Source organism: Phocoena sinus, chromosome 13, assembly GCF_008692025.1.
Source record: "Phocoena sinus isolate mPhoSin1 chromosome 13, mPhoSin1.pri, whole genome shotgun sequence".
NCBI lineage: Eukaryota > Metazoa > Chordata > Mammalia > Artiodactyla > Phocoenidae > Phocoena > Phocoena sinus.
In genome coordinates, this window is record NC_045775.1 from 38,950,937 (window position 1) to 38,973,765 (window position 22,829).

Genomic DNA, 22,829 nt, shown 5'->3' on the forward strand with positions numbered 1-22,829 from the left:
CTCAACCACTGCGCCACCAGGGAAGCCCATGTAATATTCTTTTTAAATTATATCCTTCTCCTGAATACAAGATTGTTGCTATTGTTATCTTGCTATTATAAATAATCCCTTGATGATATTCTTTGTATAGATTAATATTACTGTATATAAATTATTACTTTATGAGGGTTTTCACACAATGGAATTAGTGGGCTAACAGAAACAGTTTTAATAGCTCAATACATACTCCCACCAGCAAGAGACAAGAAAAGCACTGATGTTATGGTCCAAGTAGATATTGGGGAAAAAAGATTTAGAAAGACAAAAATCTTCCTCACTCCTCCTTACTTTAATGGGAGTATTAAATAAAGTTATCAGTGTCCCCTATATGTTCAAAGAAGTTGTGCAGAATATCTGCTATCCTTAATGCCTGAATTTTGAAATGCATTCAGGAGGGAACAAAATTCATGCAATTTTTTTGTAGGTCAAGAGATTAATTTGAGTCATTTATAAAAGCTAAAATTAAAGGGAGGAATGAGGGGAGGAGAAACCAAAAATGACAAGTTTTACTTTGTCCACTTTGCTTGGATAAGAATGACTGGGGGGCTTCCCTGGTGGCGCAGTGGTTGAGAGTCCGCCTGCCAATGCAGGGGACACGGGTTCGTGCCCCGGTCCGGGAGGATCCCACATGCCACAGAGTGGCTGCGCCCATGAGCCATGGCCGCTGAGCCTGCGCGTCCGGAGCCTGTGCTCCGCAACGGGAGAGGCCACAACAGTGAGAGGGCTGTGTACCACAAAGATAAAAAAAAAAAAAGAATGACTGGGATTTGTTGCAGTTTGTTTTTCTACTCTTTAAAAAAAATCCTGCTATGAGGGAACTGTGCCTTTGGGTCTGGGGATTTGAGGGCCTTGGTCATTATTATCAAAGTGCTAAAAGGGAATGGTGGCTGGTAGAATTTTCCAATACAATTCTTTTCTGTGGGTAAAAAAGGGCCCTTTTTACTTTTGGTAGAACATATCTTCTGGTGTCTATCCCAAAATGCTCACATAAACACTCTTCACAGTCTTTCCTATGGACAAAACAATTATGCCGATCTATAATCAATTATTATTATTTCAACAATAACTGAAATAGCCAATAAGTATGCAACCTTACATTGGTAATCTGAAGATCAGAAACCATCTTTCAACCAGACAAATCCCTTCCCAACTGCTGCTCCTGAGAGCCACCGACACGTTGGGACAAAGTGTAATTCATCAATGGAATCCTTGACATAAACAAGAAGGCTGCATTTTTTTAACAAGTGATAATGGCTCATCCAAATGGAGGGGCCTTCAGGCACATAAGACCCTAGAGGATTTTCAAATTCCAAGTTACTGTACTTTTTACAACTAAAAAATGGTGTAGTAATCTGCCATGCCTTCACATGGTCATCCACTCATTTTTTTGATAGGCTGCTCCTGGAGATTCTAGGCATAAATGATTAACACATTTCAATGAGCTAATTTTCACAGATGATGGAAAGAAAGAAGGAAGAGATACACACCTGTATGTATCCATCTTTTATAACCTGCCTCATTCCCTAAAGGGTTTAAAGTGACTTGGTGAATGTCTATAGGTTGTCGTACTCTATTGCACCTGATCTACAGGTCAGATTTCTGGTGATCGTAGGTTTCGTGTATACCAACGGTGAGGCAACCTGTCCTAAATCAACAGGGCTCAAGTGACACTGTGACCTTACACAAAATGCATTTCAGAAGAATTAAAGAGTGACAAGTTGGTTAAAAAAACCCAAAATGCCAAAAAAAAACCCCAAAAAAATTAAAGCGACATCATGTCTGTGGAGGGAATTTTTTAAGTGGTGGAAACGATACATAGAAAAGGAATGGAAAATTGGAAATTTGGAAAAGGAAAGGATACATAGGTTTCATTCATTCATTCAACACAGTTTTGGAGCACTGTCCTAGGTGCTGGGGGCATTGAATAAGACAGCCCCTTCTTTCATGGATCTTGCATTCCAGAAGGTGATTACAAACTCTCTAATTTGATGACATAAACATTTTACATTTTAGGGACTTCCCTGGCAGTCCACTAGTTAAGACTTCGCCTTCCAATGCAGGAGGTGTGGGTTCCATCCCTGGTCAGGGAGCTAAGATGCCACATGCCTCGCAGCCAAAAAACCAAAACAAAGAACAGAAGAAATGTTGTAACAAATTCAATGAAGACTTTAAAAATGGTCCATATCAAAAAAACTTTAAAAAAAAAATTTTACATTTTAAACTTCTGTACATAAAAAAACAAAAAGTAAAAGGCAAAAATCCCTGAAAAACTTCCACAAATGGAACTGCTAATGTCTCTTCACTATAGAGTTTATACAAATCAACAAAAAATAATGTTAAAGCTCCACCCAATAGATAGCTGGGTAAAGAATGTGGCCAGAAAGTATGCAAGAAGGGCCACAAGGAACTGGCTAACAAATAATTAGAATGTGTAGCCTCTGATCCTACAGATTAAAATAATAAGATATCATTCTTTTACCATCAAATTAACAACGATAAACAAGATTTATAAAAATTTTGTGAAATAGGCACTCTTTTTTTTTTTTTGGCCGAGCTCTATGGCACACGAGATCTTAGTTCCCCTGCATTGGGAGCACAGCGTCTCAACCACTGGACCACCAGGGAAGTCCCGGTACTCTCTTTTGTTAATCTATCTATCTATCTATCTATCTATTTATTTTTGGCTGCATTGGGTCTTCATTGCTGTAAGCGGGCTTTTCTCTAGTTGTGGAGAGCAGGGGCTACTCTGTTGCAGTGCACAGGCTTCTCATTGTGGTGGCTTCTCTTGTTGAGAAGCACGGGCTCTAGGCACGCGGGCTTCAGTAGTTGTGGCATGCAGGCTCAGTAGTTGTGGCTCGCGGGCTCTAGAGTACAGGCTCAGTAGTTGTGACACACGGGCTTAGCTGCTCCACAGCATGTGGAAGCTTCCCGGACCAGGGTTTGAACCCACATCCCCTGCACTGGCATGCAGATTCTTAACCACTGTGCCACCTGGGAAGTCCCCCAGTACTCTCTTGATTGCCGGTGGAGATATATAAATTAATATACTACTTTTTTAAACAGATCAAGAACGTGTATATAATCTCTACTCTAGTAAATCCTATTTGTGATGATCTATAAAAAATGATTCCCAAGTTTAGAAAAGACTTTATGCGTTGTCTAATCATAGCATTAGTCTTTTTTTTTTTTTTTTTTTTTTTTTTTTTTTTTTTTTTTTTTTTTTTTGTGGTACGTGGGCCTCTCACTTTTGTGGCCTCTCCCCTTGCGGAGCCCAGGCTCAGTGGCCATGGCTCACGGGCCCAGCCGCTCCGCGGCACGCGGGATCTTCCCGGACCGGGGCACGAACCCGCATCCCCTGCATCGGCAGGCGGACTCTCAACCACTGCGCCACCAGGGAAGCCCTAGCATTAGTCTTTTGATCTATGTATTCAGCACCATTGTCCTTGCATAACAAAGCTGTGAATGTAGACAGAATTTGTCATAGCACAAAAGAATTCTCCAAAGAGCTGACCACTGATAAAATTATATCCTATTCAAATATCCCTCCCTAGCATCCACCACTGCAGACAGGTGAGGTTCTTTGTGAGTCAGTTTCTCTCCCTCATTAAATATTCAACAACACACTGCAAATAAAATGCAAATCCACTTCACATGAAAATGGAAATTTTACCAAAAAATGCAAGATTTTGTGAAGTTGATGTAAGTAATGAAGTGCCTAAATCACAGGAACAGTTTTTGATTGACCAGTGAGGGTCCAGCAAAGTTAGATCAGTTAAAAAGAAAGAAAAGCTGGACAAGGATTGTGACATTATTGGCACTTCAGTAAAGAATGATTTACAATATCAAAGAAGACACCCTTGGGAAAACTGATGAACCTTCAACTATTTTTTTCTAAAATTTGTACTTTATGATTTCATTAGAATGTCAAATATGAAATGAAGGATGTCACTATACTATCATAAAATATTGTCAGAAAAAATTAAAATCAACACAATTTCCTTTTTTAATATGATTTAGTACATAGTTGCAGTTATATTTTCATGATTTTTAGTTTAACTTTTTTAAATTGAAGTATGATTTATTTACAATGTTGTGTTAATTTCTGCTGTACAGCAAAGTGATTCAGTTATATATACATATATACATTCTTTTAAAAATTCTTTTCCATTATGGTTTATCACAGGATATTGAATATAGTTCCCTGTGCTCTACAGTAGGACCTTGTTGTTTATCCATTTTATATATATAATAGTTTGCATCTGCTAACCCCAAACTCTCAATCCATCCTGCCCCCACCGCCCCCCTCCTTGGCAACCACAAGCCTGTTCTCTATGTCTGTGAGTCTGTTTCTGTTTCATAGATAGGTTCATTTAGTTTAACTCTTTTTCAGTAAAGTTCAATAACTTTATTGATTACTCTGATATTTTGATTCCATTTAAAGTAGGTTCACCTTAATAGGTCTTTTTTGTGGGTTAAGTTATACTTAGATAATGAAGACTCCTGTATAAGGAATAATTGAAAACGAGGTTAATCATCAACAGGAGAATGGGTGAATAAATTGAGATGTGGGGCTTCCCTGGTGGCGCAGTGGTTAAGAATCTGCCTGCCAATGCAGGGGACACGGGTTCGAGCCCTGGTCCAGGAAGATCCCACATGCCTCGGAGCAACTAAGCCCGTGCACCACAACTACTGAGCCTGCGCTCTGGAACCCGTGAGCCACAACTACTGAAGCCCATGCACCTAAAGCCCATGCTCCCCAACAAGAGAAGCCACTGCAATGAGAAACCCGTGCACTGCAACGAAGAGTAACTAACCCCCGCTCACTGCAACCAGAGAAAGGATGTGCGCAGCAACGAAGACGCAACGCAGCCAGAAATAAATAAATAAATTTTTAAAATAAATAAATTGAGATGTGATAACTTGATTATTTACCCAGTAAAAAGAAAGTTTAACAGGATTTCTACTAACATGAAAGTGGAACATACACTAATTGAAAAAAAGGATATAAAATTGTAGTGTAGCATAACCACAAGTATGTTTTTAAAACTGCACAGAAAAAACGGGAGAAAATTACTTAACATTATTGGTTGCTTATGAGTAATAGGAAATTTTAAAAATATAATTTTCTGTATTTTCCAAATTTTATTCACTCATTTTTATTCTAACTTAAATTTTTAAATATATTTTTACTTAAATTTTAAGATATTTTATTCAATTTATAGATAAAAATCGTTTTAAAAATCAACTGGAACCAAAAGCCTTATAATGAAAAACAGAAGTCTTTGGTCCCATCCCTCTCCAATTTCATTCCCTAATGGGTTTTGTTTTTAAGAGTGTATAACATGCAGCACCGGATGGTGAACACAGTTCGTTCACAGAAATGATACCATTCTGATTCTTGTAGGCAACTAGCACTCTTAGAAACATCTTTTCCACATATGTCTTAGGCACACATGTCTGAGCAGGCTCTAGAGAGCCTAAGACAACTATTTTTAACTCTTAGTTGTTCTTCTGGAAGTTATTTCCTTATCACTAAACAACATGTTCATATTGTTATTCTTTAACTTATATTTTAGAAATTATCTCTTGGTGACATCCTGGAATAAATGAAGATATGGCTGTCTTGCTCTATCCACTATTTCTCTCTCCCCATCCACTCAAAATAGCATTTTAAATCACTAACCAATGTTTACTAAATAAATATTATTCCTTGCAGAGTCAAGTTATATAATATGATTTCTTGTCTTGCACCGTTTTTTGTTTTACCTGGAGTGAATTAGTGCCTTGTTTTTTCACTTGCACACTTTGCTATACATACTTTCTTAAATTTTCCCATCACATCAGCTGTTCTTTTTTTTTTTTTTTGGGTACAGGGGCCTCTCACTGTTGTGGCCTCTCCCGTTGCGGAGCACAGGCTCCGGACGCGCAGGCTCAGCAGCCATGGCTCACGGGCCTAGCCGCTCTGCGGCATGTGGGATCTTCCCAGACCGGGGCACGAACCCGTGTCCCCTGTATCGGCAGGCGGACTCTCAACCACTGCGCCACCAGGGAAGCCCCAACATCAGCTGTTCTTGAGTCCCTTTTTCCTTAGAAACATTCCTTCTGGAGTTCTTTTGTTTCTTTCTCAAATGTGGATTGGTTTCTCTCTCAGCCTGCTGTACAGTGGTCCAACTGGGACATCTTTTAACTACTTTCCCAAATTGGATCCACTTTCTCCTGGATCCCATCCCTTACTCTTTCTGGATTACTCCTTTGTTTTGCTGTATTTTATCACCAATGGCATCTTTAAAAAGGGTATCTTGGAGGTAATTCTTATGAAGTTTTACATGTTGAAAATGTCCTTTAGGAATTTAGGATTAAAATATATACACTACAAAATAGATATATAAAATAGATAACCAATAAGAACCTACTGTATATCACAGAAAACTATACTCAGTATCTTGTAATAACCTACAGTGGAAAAGAATCTGAAAAAGAATATATATATGTATATATATGTGTGTAGGTATAACTAAATCACTTTGCTGTACACCTGAAACTAATACAACATAGTAAATAAACTATACTTCAATAAAAAATTTTTTAGGGCTTCCCTGGTGGCGCAGTGGTTAAGAATCCGCCTGCCAATGCAGGGGACACGGGTTTGAGCCCTGGTCCAGGAAGATCCCACGTGTGGCGGAGCAACTAAACCCATGCGCCACAACTACTGAGCCTGCGCTCTAGAGCCCGCGAGCCACAACTACTGAAGCCCACGTGCCTAGATCCTGTGCTCCGCAACAAGAGAAGCCACCTCATTGAGAAGCCCGCGCACCACAACGAAGAGTAGCCCCCATTCCCTGCAACTAGAGAAAGCCCACGAGCAGCAACGGAGACCCAACGCATCCAAAAAATTAAATAAATAAATAAAGTTATTAAAATAAAAAGTTAAAAAAAGAAAAGAAAAGCCAGTGTAGCAAGGCTCCCAGCAGGAGCCTAAGCTGCAGCCCTCCATCGTAAGGATCTTCGATGATCAAGGCCCAGTAGGCGGGCTGGCATGTGGGCCTCGCAGGAGAGAGAACTCATCCCACTGCAAATGGGGTCAAGCAGGCCAACCCGGCCCCATGAATAAGCCTCAGTCATCAGTGGGGAGTCGTGACTCCAGAGACGGTACAATGTCTGCCACTTGGATTTGACCCCAGATCAGCTCTACACATCTAAAGACATTAAGCAAGTCACTTGGTCAAGCTCACTCACGGGGCTGCTCAGGTTCTGAGTCACCATAGACTGGGTCTAAGTCCTGGCTCTACCTTGGGCCACTGACTTCCATTTCCTAACCTATCAAAGAGAGATGATAAATAGCACCCTCCCCACATTGCAGTAAGGATGAAATGATATGGGGTATGTCAGTCACTGAGCACTGTGCCTGGCACCAGAAAACCAATGAATGATGGTCACCACCATCATCAAAACTGACCCCAACAGAATCGTTAAGTTTCTTCTAGTTCTAAGAGTCCTTGACAGCTCTATGACTATGACGTTACTATCTAGAACAAGGAAACTGAATGATAAAAGTGATCAAATCAGTTTCCAGATAAAGGCCTAAGGATTAATGCATTTATCTCCGGAAGGTCTGGGGTGATGTTCTCCTAGCAAGCATCATTTCTTCACCACACTCACACTGCGTGCCACCATCTCCCACCGTTGGGATCAAAGCCATTTGCTCTGTGCGGTTTACAAGTTTGTGGATCTAACAAACCCGCAAGTCTGCTCCGGGAGTGTGTGTTTAGGACAGAAATGAATCACATCCCCGAGCTATTTCTTTGTCTTGGAACATTTTCCATGAAAGTATTCTTTTCATTTGGTTGAAGGACAGGATGCTCCAAATTGTGAATCACTTTTATTTATAAAATGGGATGAATGAGGTGACATCAATGAAAACGGCAGAATAAGGATATCCGAAAAACTTCTCCTCCGTAAAGCAACGAGAACAAAGGCAAAAGCTGTCAGAATCAACTGCTTTGTGCTATTTCACAAACCAGGCTGCTCATCCTTCAGGATGCCTAACCTGAACTAAAACCAAATTAATTTTAACTGAGTCTGTTTACTAGCAGTAAATAAATCATTACTAACTCATGGCATTCATTTAACGCATGCATTTCAAAGGAAATACAGTATCAGCCAGTGGCGGGGGGGGGGGGGGGGGAAGAAAACTTATGTCTTGAGTACTTGCTGCCAAAGCGAACTGAACACGTGCATTTATCTCCATTCCTCTCCGATCAAATAAAAAAGGCACAACTATCTCCCCCCAGACATATATACCTGTACACACACACACACACACACACACAACCAAGCGAAGAGACAACAGCCAACAGAGATCATGTGTTTGGGGAAGATGTGAAACGGTGTGGAGGAGTGGTCCCTGAGGTAGCAGGGTGGAGAATGCTAAAGCCCAGTGTGTGGAGAGGGCCTGCTGATGAGAAGCAGGCTGATGTGCTCCACAGAATCCAAGAAAAGCTCAGAAATTTCAGGCTTTAGACACCTGTGAGGTGGAGGTGAGGGTAAGGCTGAAAGCAGGAAGACTGCCTGAGTGTCTTTTCCCCAGGTCCCTACCTACCTACTCCCAGCAGTCAGGTAGCTACCCTTCCCTCATCCCTGTAGGAGATGGAGGTTTTCGTTTCCAGGGAGACTGAGCCAGAGATCTGGACCCAGGAGCCCCAGGCACTGTTAGGACAGGGGCTTTTACTGAAAACAGGAATTAAGAGAACTTCTAGACATACAGATGGCCAACAGGCATATGAAAAGATGTTCAGCATAGCTGCAAATCAAAACTACAATGAGGTATCACCTCACACTGGTAGGAATGACCATGATCAAAAAGTCTACAAATAGGGCTTCCCTGGTGGCACAGTGGTTGGGAGTCTGCCTGCTAATGCAGGGGACATGGGTTAGAGCCTGGTCTGGGAGGATCCCACATGCCGCGGAGCAACTGGGCCCACGAGCCACAATTACTGAGCCTACGCGTCTGGAGCCTGTGCTCTGCAACAGGAGAGGCCACGACAGTGAGAGGCCCACGCACCACGATGAAGAGTGGCCCCCGCTTGCCACAACGAGAGAAAGCCCTCGCACAGAAACGAAGACCAACACAGCCATAAATAAATAAATAAATAAATTTTTTTTAAAGTCTGCAAATAATAAATGCTGGAGAGGATGTGGAGAAAAGGGAATCCTCCTACACCGTTGGTAGGAATGTAAATTGGTGCAGCCACTATGGAGAACAGTATGGAGGTTCCTTAAAAAACTAAAAATAGAGTTACCATACCATCCAGCAACCTCATCTCTGAGCACATACCTGGAAAACATGAAAACTAATTTGAAAAGATACATGCACCCCAATTTTCATAGCAGCACTATTTACAACAGGCAAACATGGAGACAACTCAAATGCCCATCAACAGATGAACGGACAAAGTAGATGTGGTATGTATATATACAATGGAATATTACTCAGCCATAAAAAAGAATGAAATATTGCCATGTGCAGCAACATGGATGGACCTAGAGATTATCATACTAAGTGAAGTCAGAAAGAGAAAGACAAATACCATACGATATCACTCACATGTAGAATCTAAACAATAATGCAAGGGAATCTATATACAAAACAGGAATAGACACAGAAAACAAACTCATGGTTACCAAAGGTGGAGGGGAGGATAAAGTAGGAGTATGGGATTAATAGATATAAACTACTACACATAAAACATATAAGCAACAAGTATTTACTGTATAGCGCAGGGACTATATGCAATATCTTGTAATAGCCTGTAACTGAAAATAATCTGATATATATATATATATATATATATATATATAAAACAGAACCACTTTGCTGTATACCTGAAACTAACAAAATATTGTAAATCAATTTAAAAAGAGAGAGAGAACTTCTGCACAACGAATGGTGAGACACCACCACCCCAACACAGCCCGTTCCCCCACTCAATAACCAGAACACGGGCAACCAGCTTATAGTCTAGGCAGGAGGCTGAGGAGTCATTCTGAAGCAACTGACAAGTTCAAAAGAGAAAGCCTAACAGATACAAACATTTATGAGCTACAGAGAGGAAAAGCCAGTCCTCATCTTATCAGTCTACTGTGAAATCCACCTGGAAATAATCCCCACCTGTATTAGTTTCCTGTGGCTGCTATAACAAATTACCAGAAATTTGGTGGCTCAAAACAACTGAATTTTACTCTCTCATAGTCCTAGAGGCCAGAAGTCCCAAATCAATTTCACTGAGCTAAAATCAAGGTGTTGAGAGGTCTGTGGTCCCTCTGAAGGCTATTAGAATCCATTCCCTTCCTCTTCCAGCTTCTGGTGGTGCCGTCTTCCTTGGCTTTTGGCCGCATCACTCAAATCTCCACCTCCCTGGTCACATTGCTTTCTCCTCCTTTCTTAAATTTCCCTCTGCCTCCGTTTTATAAGGACATTTGTGATTGCATTTAGGGCCCACTGGATAATCCGGGATAATTTTTCCATCTTAAGATCCCTAACATACTCACATCTGCAAAGTTTTTGCCAACTGGTAACATTTATAGGTTCTGGGCACTAGGACATGGGCACATCTTTGTGGTCTATTATTTAGCCCACCACACCACCCACATACAGAAGGTTTTCAATTAGCTTTTTAGTCTCTCACACTTAAGTATTAGTGAAATAAAAATTTTTTCACCTTTATTGGATATCTGAATTTCTTATTTTATGAATTGTCTATTCACTGCCTTCATCCGTTTTACTTTTCTATTGGTGTTTTTCCTATAAATCATCAAGAGAATTTCAGATAAGGCCATTAACCATTTATCTGCCATGTATGTTGAAAATACTTTTCCTAAATCACATTTGCCTATTAATAACTTTGTTTACAGTTTGTTCCCTGATGTACAAAAAATTCAAAATGCTATGTAATCAAATCTAAGACTTCTTTTCCTTTGCAATTCATCCACTGCTGTTATCTCAGAAATCAGCCTTATCCTAAAATTAGATATATGCTAATATATTTTCTCCTGGTTTTATAGTCTCAAAAGTATTTAATTCGGGCTTCCCTGGTGGCGCAGTGGTTGAGAGTCCGCCTGCCGATGCAGGGGACACGGGTTCGTGCCCTGGTCTGGGAAGATCCCACATGCCGCGGAGCAGCTGGGCCCATGAGCCATGGCCGCTGAGCCTGCGCGTCCGGAGCCTGGGCTCCGCAACAGGAGAGGCCACAACAGTGAGAGGCCCGCGTACCGCAAAAAAAAAAGTATTTAATTCTTTAATCAATATGGAATTTATTATAATATGTGGTTTGAAGAGTCTAATATTTACAAGTTAATTAATCAATTGTCTGGCACAAAATAGCTCTTCCTTTCCCTACTGATTTGTCATACCATCTTTATCAAACATAAAAATTTTACATATTCTAGAGTCTGTTTTTGAGCTCTGTTCAGTTGTTTCAACTCCTCTTTCATATGCTTGCTGTATCTTTTCCCCCTCAAGTTTCTAGTTACAAATAAATAATCATAGTCCATCAAAACACCCCAAAATAACTTCATATTTTCTCATTCTTTCTTTTTTTATATTTTGGCATCCTACTGATTAGTTACTTATCTAAAAGAGTTCATTTTTATCAAATACATGTACATGTATTTGAAAATTTTTAGAAACAGGAAAGCATTTTCACCTTTTTTAAAGGAAAGAAACCAGGACAACTTTTCTTTCTTGCTGTTCATACAGTGATATATTGAATATCTTTGATGATTTAAATAATTAATTAATTCAACAAACACTATGTGCCAGCCATTTTCCTAGGCACTAGGTACACAGGACAAAAACAGACAAAACTCCCCACCTTCATGAAGCTTACATTCTGGTGGGAGAGACAGATAAAAACAGGATACGTAAATTTTTAAATGTAATGTATCAGACAGTGATGAGTGCTATGGAGAAAAATAAACCAAGAAAGAGGGACAGGAAATTCTGAACAGGTGACTAGAGATGACCTTAATAAGAAGGTCATATGACTCAAGACCTAAAGAAAGTAAAGGAGCCTTTACTTTTCTTCTATAACTTGACACAAATGGGTTACTTACGTTGAAATACCCAGCGTATCTTTAGATATATTTTAAGTATATCTTTTGTAAAAAATTTATTTATTTTTGGCTGTGTTGGGTCTTCGTTGCTGCACGCAGGCTTCTCATTTTAGCGGCTTCTCTTGTTGCGGAGCAAGGGCTCTAGGTGCATGGGCTTCGGTAGTTGTGGCTCACGGGCTTAGTTGTTCCATGGCATGTGGGATCTTCCCAGACCAGGGCTTGAACCCGTGTCCCCTGCATTGGCAGGTGGATTCTTAACCACTGCACCACCAGGGAAGCTCTTAAGTATATCTTAAATCAACTACATTAATCATTCATTGCTTTTCTACTACGATGAGTGAAATGTTAATCTTGATATATCAAAAAGGAATCATGGGGCTTCCTTGGTGGCGCAGTGGTTGAGAGTCCGCCTGCCGATGCAGGGGACACGGGTTCGTGCCCCGGTTTGGGAAGATCCCACATGCTGCGGAGCGACTAGGCCCGTGAGCCATGGCCGCTGAGCCTGCGCGTCCGGAGCCTGTGCTCCACAATGGGAGAGGCCACAACAGTGAGAGGCCCACGTACCGCAAAAAAAAAGGAATCATGGCATATTTTAAACATCAAATTCATCATGAGTTAATTGTCCACCAACATACTTACAGGAGTGAAGCAGCCTGTTGGAAACCTTTGAACTGTAGAACGAAATACAAAGCTCCTATATTAAAAAAACAAAAAAAGATATGATCTTCTAAATCTATTTTTTTTTAATGTGAGGATCTTTAACATATTCCCTGTCTCTCATTAAATATTTAAAAATGCTAATCTGGGGATTTCCCTGGTGGCACAGTGGATAGGACTCTGTGCTCCCAGTGCAGGGGGCCCAGGTTCGATCCCTGGTCAAGGAACTAGATCCCACCTGCATGCCACAACTAAGAGTTCACATACCACAACAAGGAGCTCACGTGTTACAACTAACGAGCCCACCAGTCACAACTAAGGAGGCTACCTGCCACAACTAAGGAGCCCACGTGCTGCAACTGAGGAGCCGGCAAGCCGCAACTAAGACCCAGCGCAACCAAATAAATAAATAATAAATATTTTTTAAAATGCTAATCTAATATGATGGGCATAAATGAGGTTTAAAAGTCATTAGTGTTGGGACTTCCCTGGTGGTGCAGTGGTTAAGAATCCATCTGCTAGTGCAGGGGACACAGGTTATATCCTTGGTCCTGGAATATCACACATGCCGCAGAGCAACTAAGCCTGAGCACCACAACTATTGAAGCCCGTGTGCCCTAGAGCCCACGCACCACAACTACTGAGCCCACGCGCCTAGAGCCCGAGCTCCACAAGAGAAGCCACAGCAATGAGAAGTCCATGCACAGCAACGAAGACCCAACGCAGCCAAAAAAAAAAAAAGTCATTAGTGTTGGTGGTTAAGCATGTAAATAGAAAGGCATGAGTGAAATTAGTAAAAGCAATTTAATAAGTATATAATTACCTGGAAGCATGCTTGGGAACTGGTGCAGGAAGTAGCTCGTATTGTCCTGGCGAAAGCTGAACCGACTACACAGAATGGACAAGGACACCAATAATAGATTAATACAGGTCTCAAACTCACTTTATTATCTATCATTCATAATCCTTTATTTTATTACCATACAACATTATATAATTTATTTTCTATTTTAAGAGTGGAAAAGGTACACTTTCAAAGGTAGAGCTTCAAAACACTCAACAGCTATTCACTTTTCGTGGTGAATATTATGACAGTATGCCTACAGTGGTATGGAGAAAAATGCTGTACAATTAATCATATTTTAAATGTACTAGATTCAACAAATCCAATTGATCACCAATTAGTGAGCCTGCTCTGTTGGTAAAGAACTGTGCTAGGTATGGTGGAGAATACAGGAGTGTTCTCATAATACATAAACAATGCTAATATAAAACACTATAATCGACACTAAAAGAAAGATTGGAGATGTCGGAGATAGGGAGAGATTAACCCAACTGGGTGACCAACAGCTAACATCACATACTCAATGGTGAAAAGCTAAAAGCTTTTCCTCTAAGGTCAGGAACAGGACAAGGGTGCCTATGTCTCCATTCCTATTCAACATAGTACTGGAAGTCCTAGCCAGAGTAATTAGGCAAGAAGAAGAAATAAAAGGCAACCAAATTGGAAAGGAAGAAGTAAAACTGTCCCTGTTTGCAAATGACATAATCTTATATATAAAAAACTCTAAAAGACTCCACTAAAAAACTGTTTGAACTAATAAGGAAATTCAGTAAAGTTGCAGGATACAAAAACAACATACAAAAATCAGTTGAAAAAAAAAATCAGTTGACTTCCTATACACTAACAATGAAGTATCTGAAAAAGAAATTAAGAAAACAATCTCATTTACAATAAATAGCATCAAAACATAAAATACTTAGGAATAAATTTAAGGAGATGGAAGATCTGTACACTGAAAACTATAAGACACTGATGAAAGAAACTGAAGAAGACACAAATAAATGGAAAGATATCCCATGTTTATGGATTAGAAGAATTAATATTGTTAAAATACCATATTATCGAAAGCAATCTACAGATTCAGTGCAATCCCTATCAAAATCCCAGTAGCATTTTTTCAAAGATATAGAAGAAACAATCCTAAATTCAGTATGGAACCACAAACGGCCCCAGATAGCCAAAGCAATCTTGAGGAAGAAGAACAAAGCTGGAGGGATCACACGTCCTGATTTCAAACTATATTGCAGAGCTACAGTAATCAAAACAGTATGATACCAGAATAAAAACAGACACATAGACTAATGGAACAAAATAGAGAGCCCAGAAATAAATCCACACAGAAACAGTCAACTAATCTTTGACAAGGGCACCAAGAATACACAATAGGGAAAGGATAGTCCCTTCAATAAATGGTATTGGGGAGACTGGATATCCACATGCAAAAGAACAAAACTAAACCCTATCTTATGCACAAATACTAACTCAAAATGATTGAATACTTAAACATAACATATGAAATGATAAAACACCTAAAAGAAAACATATAGAAAAATCTCCTTGACATTGGTCTCGGCAATGATTTTTTTAGATATGACACCAAAAGTACAGGCAACAAAAGCAAAAACAAACAAGTGGGACTACATCAAAGTATAGCCAAGGAAACAATCAATAAAATGCAAAGGCAACCTAAGGAATGGGAGAAAATATTTTCAAACCATATATCTGATAAGGTGTTAATATCCAAAATATATAAGGAACTCATACAACTCAATAGCAAAAAGACAAGTAATCAAATTTAAAAATGGGCAAAAGACCTGAAGAGACATTTTTCCATAGAAGACATACAAATGACCAACAAGTACATGGAAAGGTGCTCAACATCACTAATCATCAGGAAAATGAAAATCAAAACCACAATGCGGTATCACCTCACACCAGTTAGAATGGCTATTATCAAAAAGACAAGAAATAACTAGTGTTGGTGAGGATGTGGAGAAAAGGGAACCCTTGTGCACTTTGGTGGGAATATAAAATTGTATAGCCATTATGGAAAACAGTATGGAGGTTCCTCAAAAAATAAAAATAGAACTACCATATGATCTAGCAATCCCACTTCTGGGTATATATCTGAAGGAAACAGAATCAATATTTGGAAGAGACACCTGCAATCCCATGTTCACTGCAGCATTATTCACAATAACCGAGCTATGGAAATAACCTAGGCGCCCATACATGGATGAATGGATAATGAAAATGTGATATATATTCCCTTAATGCATATACTATATTGGAATGTTGTTCAGCCATAAAAAAGAAGGAAAGCCTACCATTTGCAACAACATGGATGAACCCAGAGAACATTATGCCAAGTTGAATAAGCCAGAGAAAGACAAATACCATTTTGTAACACTTATATGTGCAATCTAAAAGGGTTGTACTCATAGAAACAGAGAGTAAAATGGTGGTTCCCAGATTGGCAGGTGGTAGAAATGGGGAGATGTTGGTCAAAAGGTACAAACTTTATTATAAGATGAATAAGTTCTGGAGATAGAATGTACAGCATGGTGACTACAGCTAATAATACTGTATTGTATACTTGAAAATTGCTAAGAGAGATCTTATGTGCTTTATGGTTTTGTTTTCTTGTTTTTCTTTTAATTATTTGGCTGTGTCGCACGGCATGTGGGATGTTAGTTCCACAACCAGGGATCGAACCCGCACAGTAGAAGTGTGAAGTCTTAATCACTGGACTGCCAGGGAAGTCCCCATTCTTATGTGCTCTTATCACACACACACACAAAATGGTAACGTGTGAGGTGATGGATGTGCTAATTAACTTGATTGTGGTAACCATTTCACAATATGTGTGTGTGTGTGTGTGTGTGTGTGTGTGTATACATATATATAAAACAAATCATCATGTTGTACACCTTAAATATATTCGGTTTTATTTTTCAATTACACCTCAATAAAGCTGGGGGAAATAAATAAATAAATCCAACTGGGGGATCTAAAGATGGTAAAGACAGACAGATTTGAGTGGGGCTTTAAGGAAGGTAAGACTTCCTGAGGAATGCAAGAGAGGGATTCTAAGAAGGAGGAACACCATAGAGTCCTTCCATTTTGGGAGGGACTCTACCCAGGATTCGGTAATATAACTCCTCCCTGCCAGCTCCTTGAACATAGGAAATTCTGGAGGTCTGGTCAGTCTTCCCCTGGCTTCTCATTCTCTTTCCTTCCCTCCCTCCCTTCCTTCACACATCCCACTCTCTGTGCTTACCAGTTCCTGATACTCCCTTATTTCCCTTACCTCAGGGCTAATATCCACAGACCCAAGGATAGTGGAGCCACCCAGGTAGTTTGCAATGTTTCACAACGGGCAGAGAGACAGTCTCTTCTACGGTGGATTTTTCAGTCCATTAGAAATCCTATCAGGATACTCATAAGATGAATGCAGCCAAAAGACTGTCAGGTACAATATTTTTAGGTATTACTGGTGGAAATTTCATCCAGTGTGTCTTCTTCTTTGAGAAATGGTCTCTTGCTTCACGTGGAAGTATCAGTGACTCACCACCCAGACATCTTTATGGTCTGAGAAATAGACAGCATTGGACTTTCTCAAAAAGATGCCTGCCTAATGGTACCAATGATGTTGTTCTTACCAGCACCCTGTAATTTTCATCAGCTCCAGAAACTATGTGAGTCCCAGTCCCTGAGATGTCTTCTGTATCCGTCTTTCAGATTCACTTTCATTTACCATTCTCTTCACAAATTTACTTGTGACAATCACTGCTCTGCCTTGCAGTTTCTCTATGAGAGTTCATCCTCAAATAATACCTGCTAAATGAGCCAACTTTGAGCACCATTTTTTTTTTCTTTTTTTTTGAGATACGGGGGCCTCTCACTGCTGTGGCCTCTCCCGTTGCGAAGCACAGGCTCTGGACGCGCAGGCTCAGCGGCCACAGCTCACGGGCCCAGCCGCTCTGCGGCATGTGGAATCCTCCCGGACCAGGGCACGAACCCATGTACCCTGCATCGGCAGGCGGACTCTCAACCACTGCGCCACCAGGCAAGCCCATGAGCACAATTTTTTTTTTCATTTAACTGCATGATGAATTGTTCCATCTTATCTATGCTTTGCTCTTCATCATTCTAACATTTAAGTCTTCGGTTCCCTGAAGTATTACCGGCCAGCCCCCTCCTAGGCACAAAATTTCTCTCTGTTGACACCTTGCTCAATGAAAAACCATCCTGTTGAAAATGCATTCTTTCAGCCATTATTTTACCATGGAGCACTTTGCAAATAAACATGTCTTCAGAGATACTTGATCACAGTTATGAACACAGCTAAGAAAAACCAATTAACCGGTTAGATTTTCTCAACCGTCATCTCCCAATCAGCTGTTCAAGGATGTCTTTTGAACACATTCAAATGGATCGTTGGATTCATTCTCTGAGTTAATAGAGGTGCCATTCCATCCTGCCTACCTCTTTTTGACCTAAAACAGATAGTGGGAGGTGGGGAGGGGTGGGCAGAATCACCACATTTGTTTCTTTTCACATAAGTTTCATCTTCTAAGACAATGCTGAAGCTAACCTAGACAGAAGTTTGAGGCAATTTTAAATTTTGTTTAATTGTGCTTTTCATTGAAATAGCCTAGGAAGTGAATAAGTTTTAAAATGGAAAATGAAAAGAAATAATAGCAAAAATATTAGTTGGAAAAATTTTTGATTTCTACAAATGAACATGAATGAAAAGACTATTACTTGCACACTGAAAACAAGTCAAATCTATAGAAAGAAAAAAAAATTAAAGGTAAGTCTCTTTGCCCCCTACCTAACCTCTGCTTCCTAAATGGAAACACTGTTAATGATTGCTTAAGTATCACCCAAGAAAATAAGTATGCATTTAACATCGTATATATATTTGTTTTTATTTTTACAAATGGGATTATGCTATAAATATTGGTCTGTTCCTTGAGTTTTTCCATTTAATAATATATCTTGGAGGTGCTTCCATATCAACACAGATAGATATACCTCATTCTTTTTAATGGTAGCACAGCATTGTATGGTTGTGGCATTATATAACTAGCCCTCTAGTTAGATAAATTTATGAACAATGCTGCAGTATTTTATATAAATATCTCACTGTACTTTCATAAGACTATTTGTAGGAACTACTGAGCTTGCGTGCCTCAAGGAGAGAGCCTGTGTGCCACAAACTATAGAGCCCAGGTGTGCCTGGAGCCGGTGCGCCACAACTAGAGAGAGAAAAAAAAAACCCACGCCACAACTAGAGAGAAGATGGCACACCACAACTAGAGAAGCCCGCACGCAGCAACGAAAGATCCCGCATGCTGCAACTAAGACCTGATGAAGCCAAAAAAATAAAGAAATTAAATAAATAAAATTAATATATTTTTTAAAAGACCATTTTTAGGGTAAAGTCCTGACAGTGGAATGGTCCCTATGTGCATTTAAAATATGAACAAGAATCTTCAAACCACCCTCCAAAATACTTGCAACAATTTGTATGCACACAGAATATCTCTTTCTGTACTCCCTTTGCCAATATAATGGGTATCATCCAACTTAAATTGTTGATCATCTGACAGGCAAAAAATTGTGTCTACCTGCTTTTGTTCTTTTGTAATTATTTAATAATTAGTGGAAGTCAAGCATCACTTTATGTTTTTTAGCAACTGGTATATCTCTTTGTGAACTGCTAGCTCATATCATTTGTTCATTTTTATTTGCATTTCTCTGATCATTAGCAATGTTGAACACCTTTTCATGTGTCTGCTGGCCATCTGTATGTCTTCTTTGGAAAAATGTATATTCAGGTCTTCTACCATTTTTTTTTTTTTTTTTTTTATGCGTTACGCGGGCCTCTCACTGTTGTGGCCTCTCCCGTTGCAGAGGACAGGCTCCGGACGCGCAGGCTCAGCGGCCATGGCTCACGGGCCCAGCCGCTCCGCGGCATGCGGGATCCTCCCAGACCGGGGCACGAACCCGTGTCCCCTGCATCGGCAGGCGGACTCTCAACCACTGCGCCACCAGGGAAGCCCTACCATTTTTAATTGTCTTGGTTTTGGGTTTTATTTTTTTTTATATATTGAGTTATGTGAACTGTTTATTTTGTATACTAACACCTTCCTTATTGGTTATATCATTTGCAAATATTTTCTCCCATTTAGTAGGTTGCCTTTTCATTTTGTTGATGGTTTCCTTTGCTGTGCAAAAGCTTTTAAATTTAATTAGGTCCCACTTGTTTATTTTTGCTTTAGTTTCCTTTGCCTCAGGAGACATATCCCAAAAAATATTGCAGCAATTTATGTCAGAGAGTGTTCTGCCTATGTTTTGTTCTAGAAGTTTTATGGTTTCTGGTCTTACATTTAGGTCTTTAATCCGTTGAGCTTATTTTTGTATATGATGTGGGAAAATGTTCTAATTTCATTCTTTCAGATGTAGCTGCCCAGTTTTCCCAGCAACACTTACTGACGAGACAGTCTTTTCCCCATTGTATATTCTTGCCTCCTTTGTCATAGCTTAACTGACCGTAAGTGCGTGGGTTTGCTTCTGGGCTCTCTATTCTGTTTCATTAATCTATGTGTCTGTTTTTGTGCCAGTACCATGCTGTTTTGCTCACTATAGCTTTGTAGTATAGTCTGAAGTCAGGGAGAGTCATAATTCCGGTTTTGTTATTTTATCTCAAGATTGCTTTGGCTATTCAGGGTCTTCTGTGGTTCTATAGATATTTGAGGATTATTTGTTCTAGTTATATGAAAAATGTCATGGATATTTTCATAGGGATTACATTAAATCTGTAGATTTCTTTCGGAAGTATGGACGTTTTAACCATACTAACTCTTCCAAGCCATGAACATGAAATATCTTTCCATCTCTTTGTATCACTTTCAATTTCCTTCATCAGTATTTTATAGTTTTCAGAGTATAGGCCTTTCACCTCCTTGGTTAAGTTTATTCCTAGGTATTTTATTATTTTTGCTGTGATTTTAACTGAGATTGTCTTCTTGCTTTCTCTTTCTGACAGTTATTAGAGTATAGAAAAGCAACAGATTTCTGTATATTAATCTTGTACCCTGCAACTTCACCAAATTCAGTTTTTAGTTCTAATAGTTTTTTTTTGGTGCCTTTGCTCATTTTTAAACCAGAATGTCCATTTCAATTGCATTATAAGAGAGCATGACTCATTTTTACCCTTTGATGCAAGAGTGTTGAAGCCATGCAGTTAGTGGTCAGTGTTTCTTGAAACTCCCTTGCAGCTTCACTACCTGATAGCACTCTACTCTTCTGCATTGGCTGACCTTGGCCAGTACTGACTCATTGCCTACAGACTGGGGCAGAGTCACCATCTTCTCCTCGCCCCTTTCATTGTAAGGAAACTCTGGCACTGACTTATTTAACTTTGGGTTGCTCTGAAACTCCCCTACCATGTTGATTTCAAGCTTAGGCTTTAAACTTCCCCATTTAAATCACTGGATCCAGGTTTCCAGTTGAAAACATGAACAGTGCATTTTAAATGGTCGTGGACTTATACTCTGCAAGGTGGAGTGGCACTGGGGCACAATTTTTCTGTGGGGCATTTTGGCAATGCATCTCAAAAGACTTAGACATCTACATGCCCTTTCCTCAACAACTCCACTCTCTGACTAAAAGCAGGAAATGACTGAACATGAAGTATTAGTATTAGGTTATGTCCTTACAGTAGAATACTATGCAGCTATTTAAAATGGTGTAGAGAATACATGATGGTGTGGAAAAGATTCACAATATACTTCCAAGGGAAAAAAAGAGTTCTGCTTTCTGCTAATGGCAGGCTAGGTTATCTGGATGAAGAAACTTCCCACTGCAGACAACTACTAGAAATGAGAGTTGAAATACTAAAAATAGACAAGAGCTTTTAAAAAGATATGAAATTGATGACATTAAGGAATATAACCCCCCGCAAACGAAGAGATAGCAAGAAACCAGACAGGCAAATGGCCCAGTTTTGCTCAGAGGATGTATGCTGGTCCAGACTCAACTCAGCAGAGGAACAGAGCTAGGTTTGAGTGAACTTCAGAGCCCTAGAAGGATCCAGAGGCCAAAGCCTGGACCATCAATGTCGTTGATTTAATGGAAGTCTTACCAACAGGAGTTGGAGGCCGTAAAAGGGGACTTCCTGAAAGCAAACCTACCACCTCACCCCAATGCTAGGGACTGCAAAAAGAGTTGTCTTGGCGCTAAGGAGAATTGGGAGAGGGGGAAGAAACACATCCTTGAGAGACTGTAACCGTGGGCTGGTTCCTTTCATGGATTCAGTCCAAATGCCCATCACTAGAGTGATCCAAGAATACATAAGCAGCGTATTTCAAGTGGCACCAAACTGGTAGCTCCCCTAAGTATTAGCAGAACCAAAAGCAAATTTCTCTGAAGGAAAAAGGCTTTCATCTTAGGGAATTCATGAAAACAACCTTTCGGTGGGAACGAGCAACACACAGTCAAAGATAATCACACATCCAAGGGACCAAGATGAGTAAGGCCGAGTCAGATTTCAGAAATGTAAGCAATCACTAATTCATGCATGCATTCAACAAATATCAACCATCAGACACTGTTCTAGAGGCAAAGATGTAGCAGTGAACAAAGCGGGTAAGTATTCATGTCCTCATGAAGCTTCACTCTCACGGAAGGAGGCAGACAACAAATAATAAATGCAAAGTGCAAATAAATTATATAGTATACTGAGGGCTCTAGGTGCTATGGAAACCATGAAGGAGCAGGGTAGGAAGGTCAGGAGTGTCAGGTGGCCAATTTAAATGAGGCTCATTGAGAAGGTGACACTTGAACAAAGACTTGAAGGAGAGGGGATAAGCCGTGCAGATGTCTGGGATAAGAGCATATGAAGGAACATCCAGTGCAAAGACCCTGAGGTAAGAGTGAGAGTAGCAAATTCAAGAAGCAGCCAGGATGAGGCCAGTGGGGCAGGATGAGAGTGAGGGGTGAGGTCACAAATGAAGCCTATCCACCATCAACCTGTTGGCCCTGAAAACAGCCACTCAGAGATCACACCGACTATCACAAAGCCTGAACCCGGAGGTTCTCAATCAGGAGTGTTTTTTTGATTTTTGGTTCCCCCCTTCCTCAGGGGACACTTGGACAATGTCTGGAG

The 22,829-nt window shown here is 40.0% G+C and overlaps 1 protein-coding gene across 2 annotated transcripts in view; it reads right to left on the reverse strand.

Moving 5' to 3' along the window:
* Nucleotides 1-22,829, reverse strand: part of STPG4 (sperm-tail PG-rich repeat containing 4) — a 39,572-nt gene that overhangs the window by 11,118 nt on the left and 5,625 nt on the right. For both annotated transcript variants that reach the window (XR_004352673.1, XM_032652020.1), the window contains 2 exons: nt 13,631-13,695; nt 12,790-12,844 (listed from right to left, as the gene is read on the reverse strand). Coding sequence is in view for 1 of the 2 variants with exons in the window: in XM_032652020.1 (XP_032507911.1) it covers nt 12,790-12,844; nt 13,631-13,695 (120 nt within the window). In the remaining variant the exon portion in view is untranslated. The remainder of the gene's footprint in view (nt 1-12,789; nt 12,845-13,630; nt 13,696-22,829) is intronic.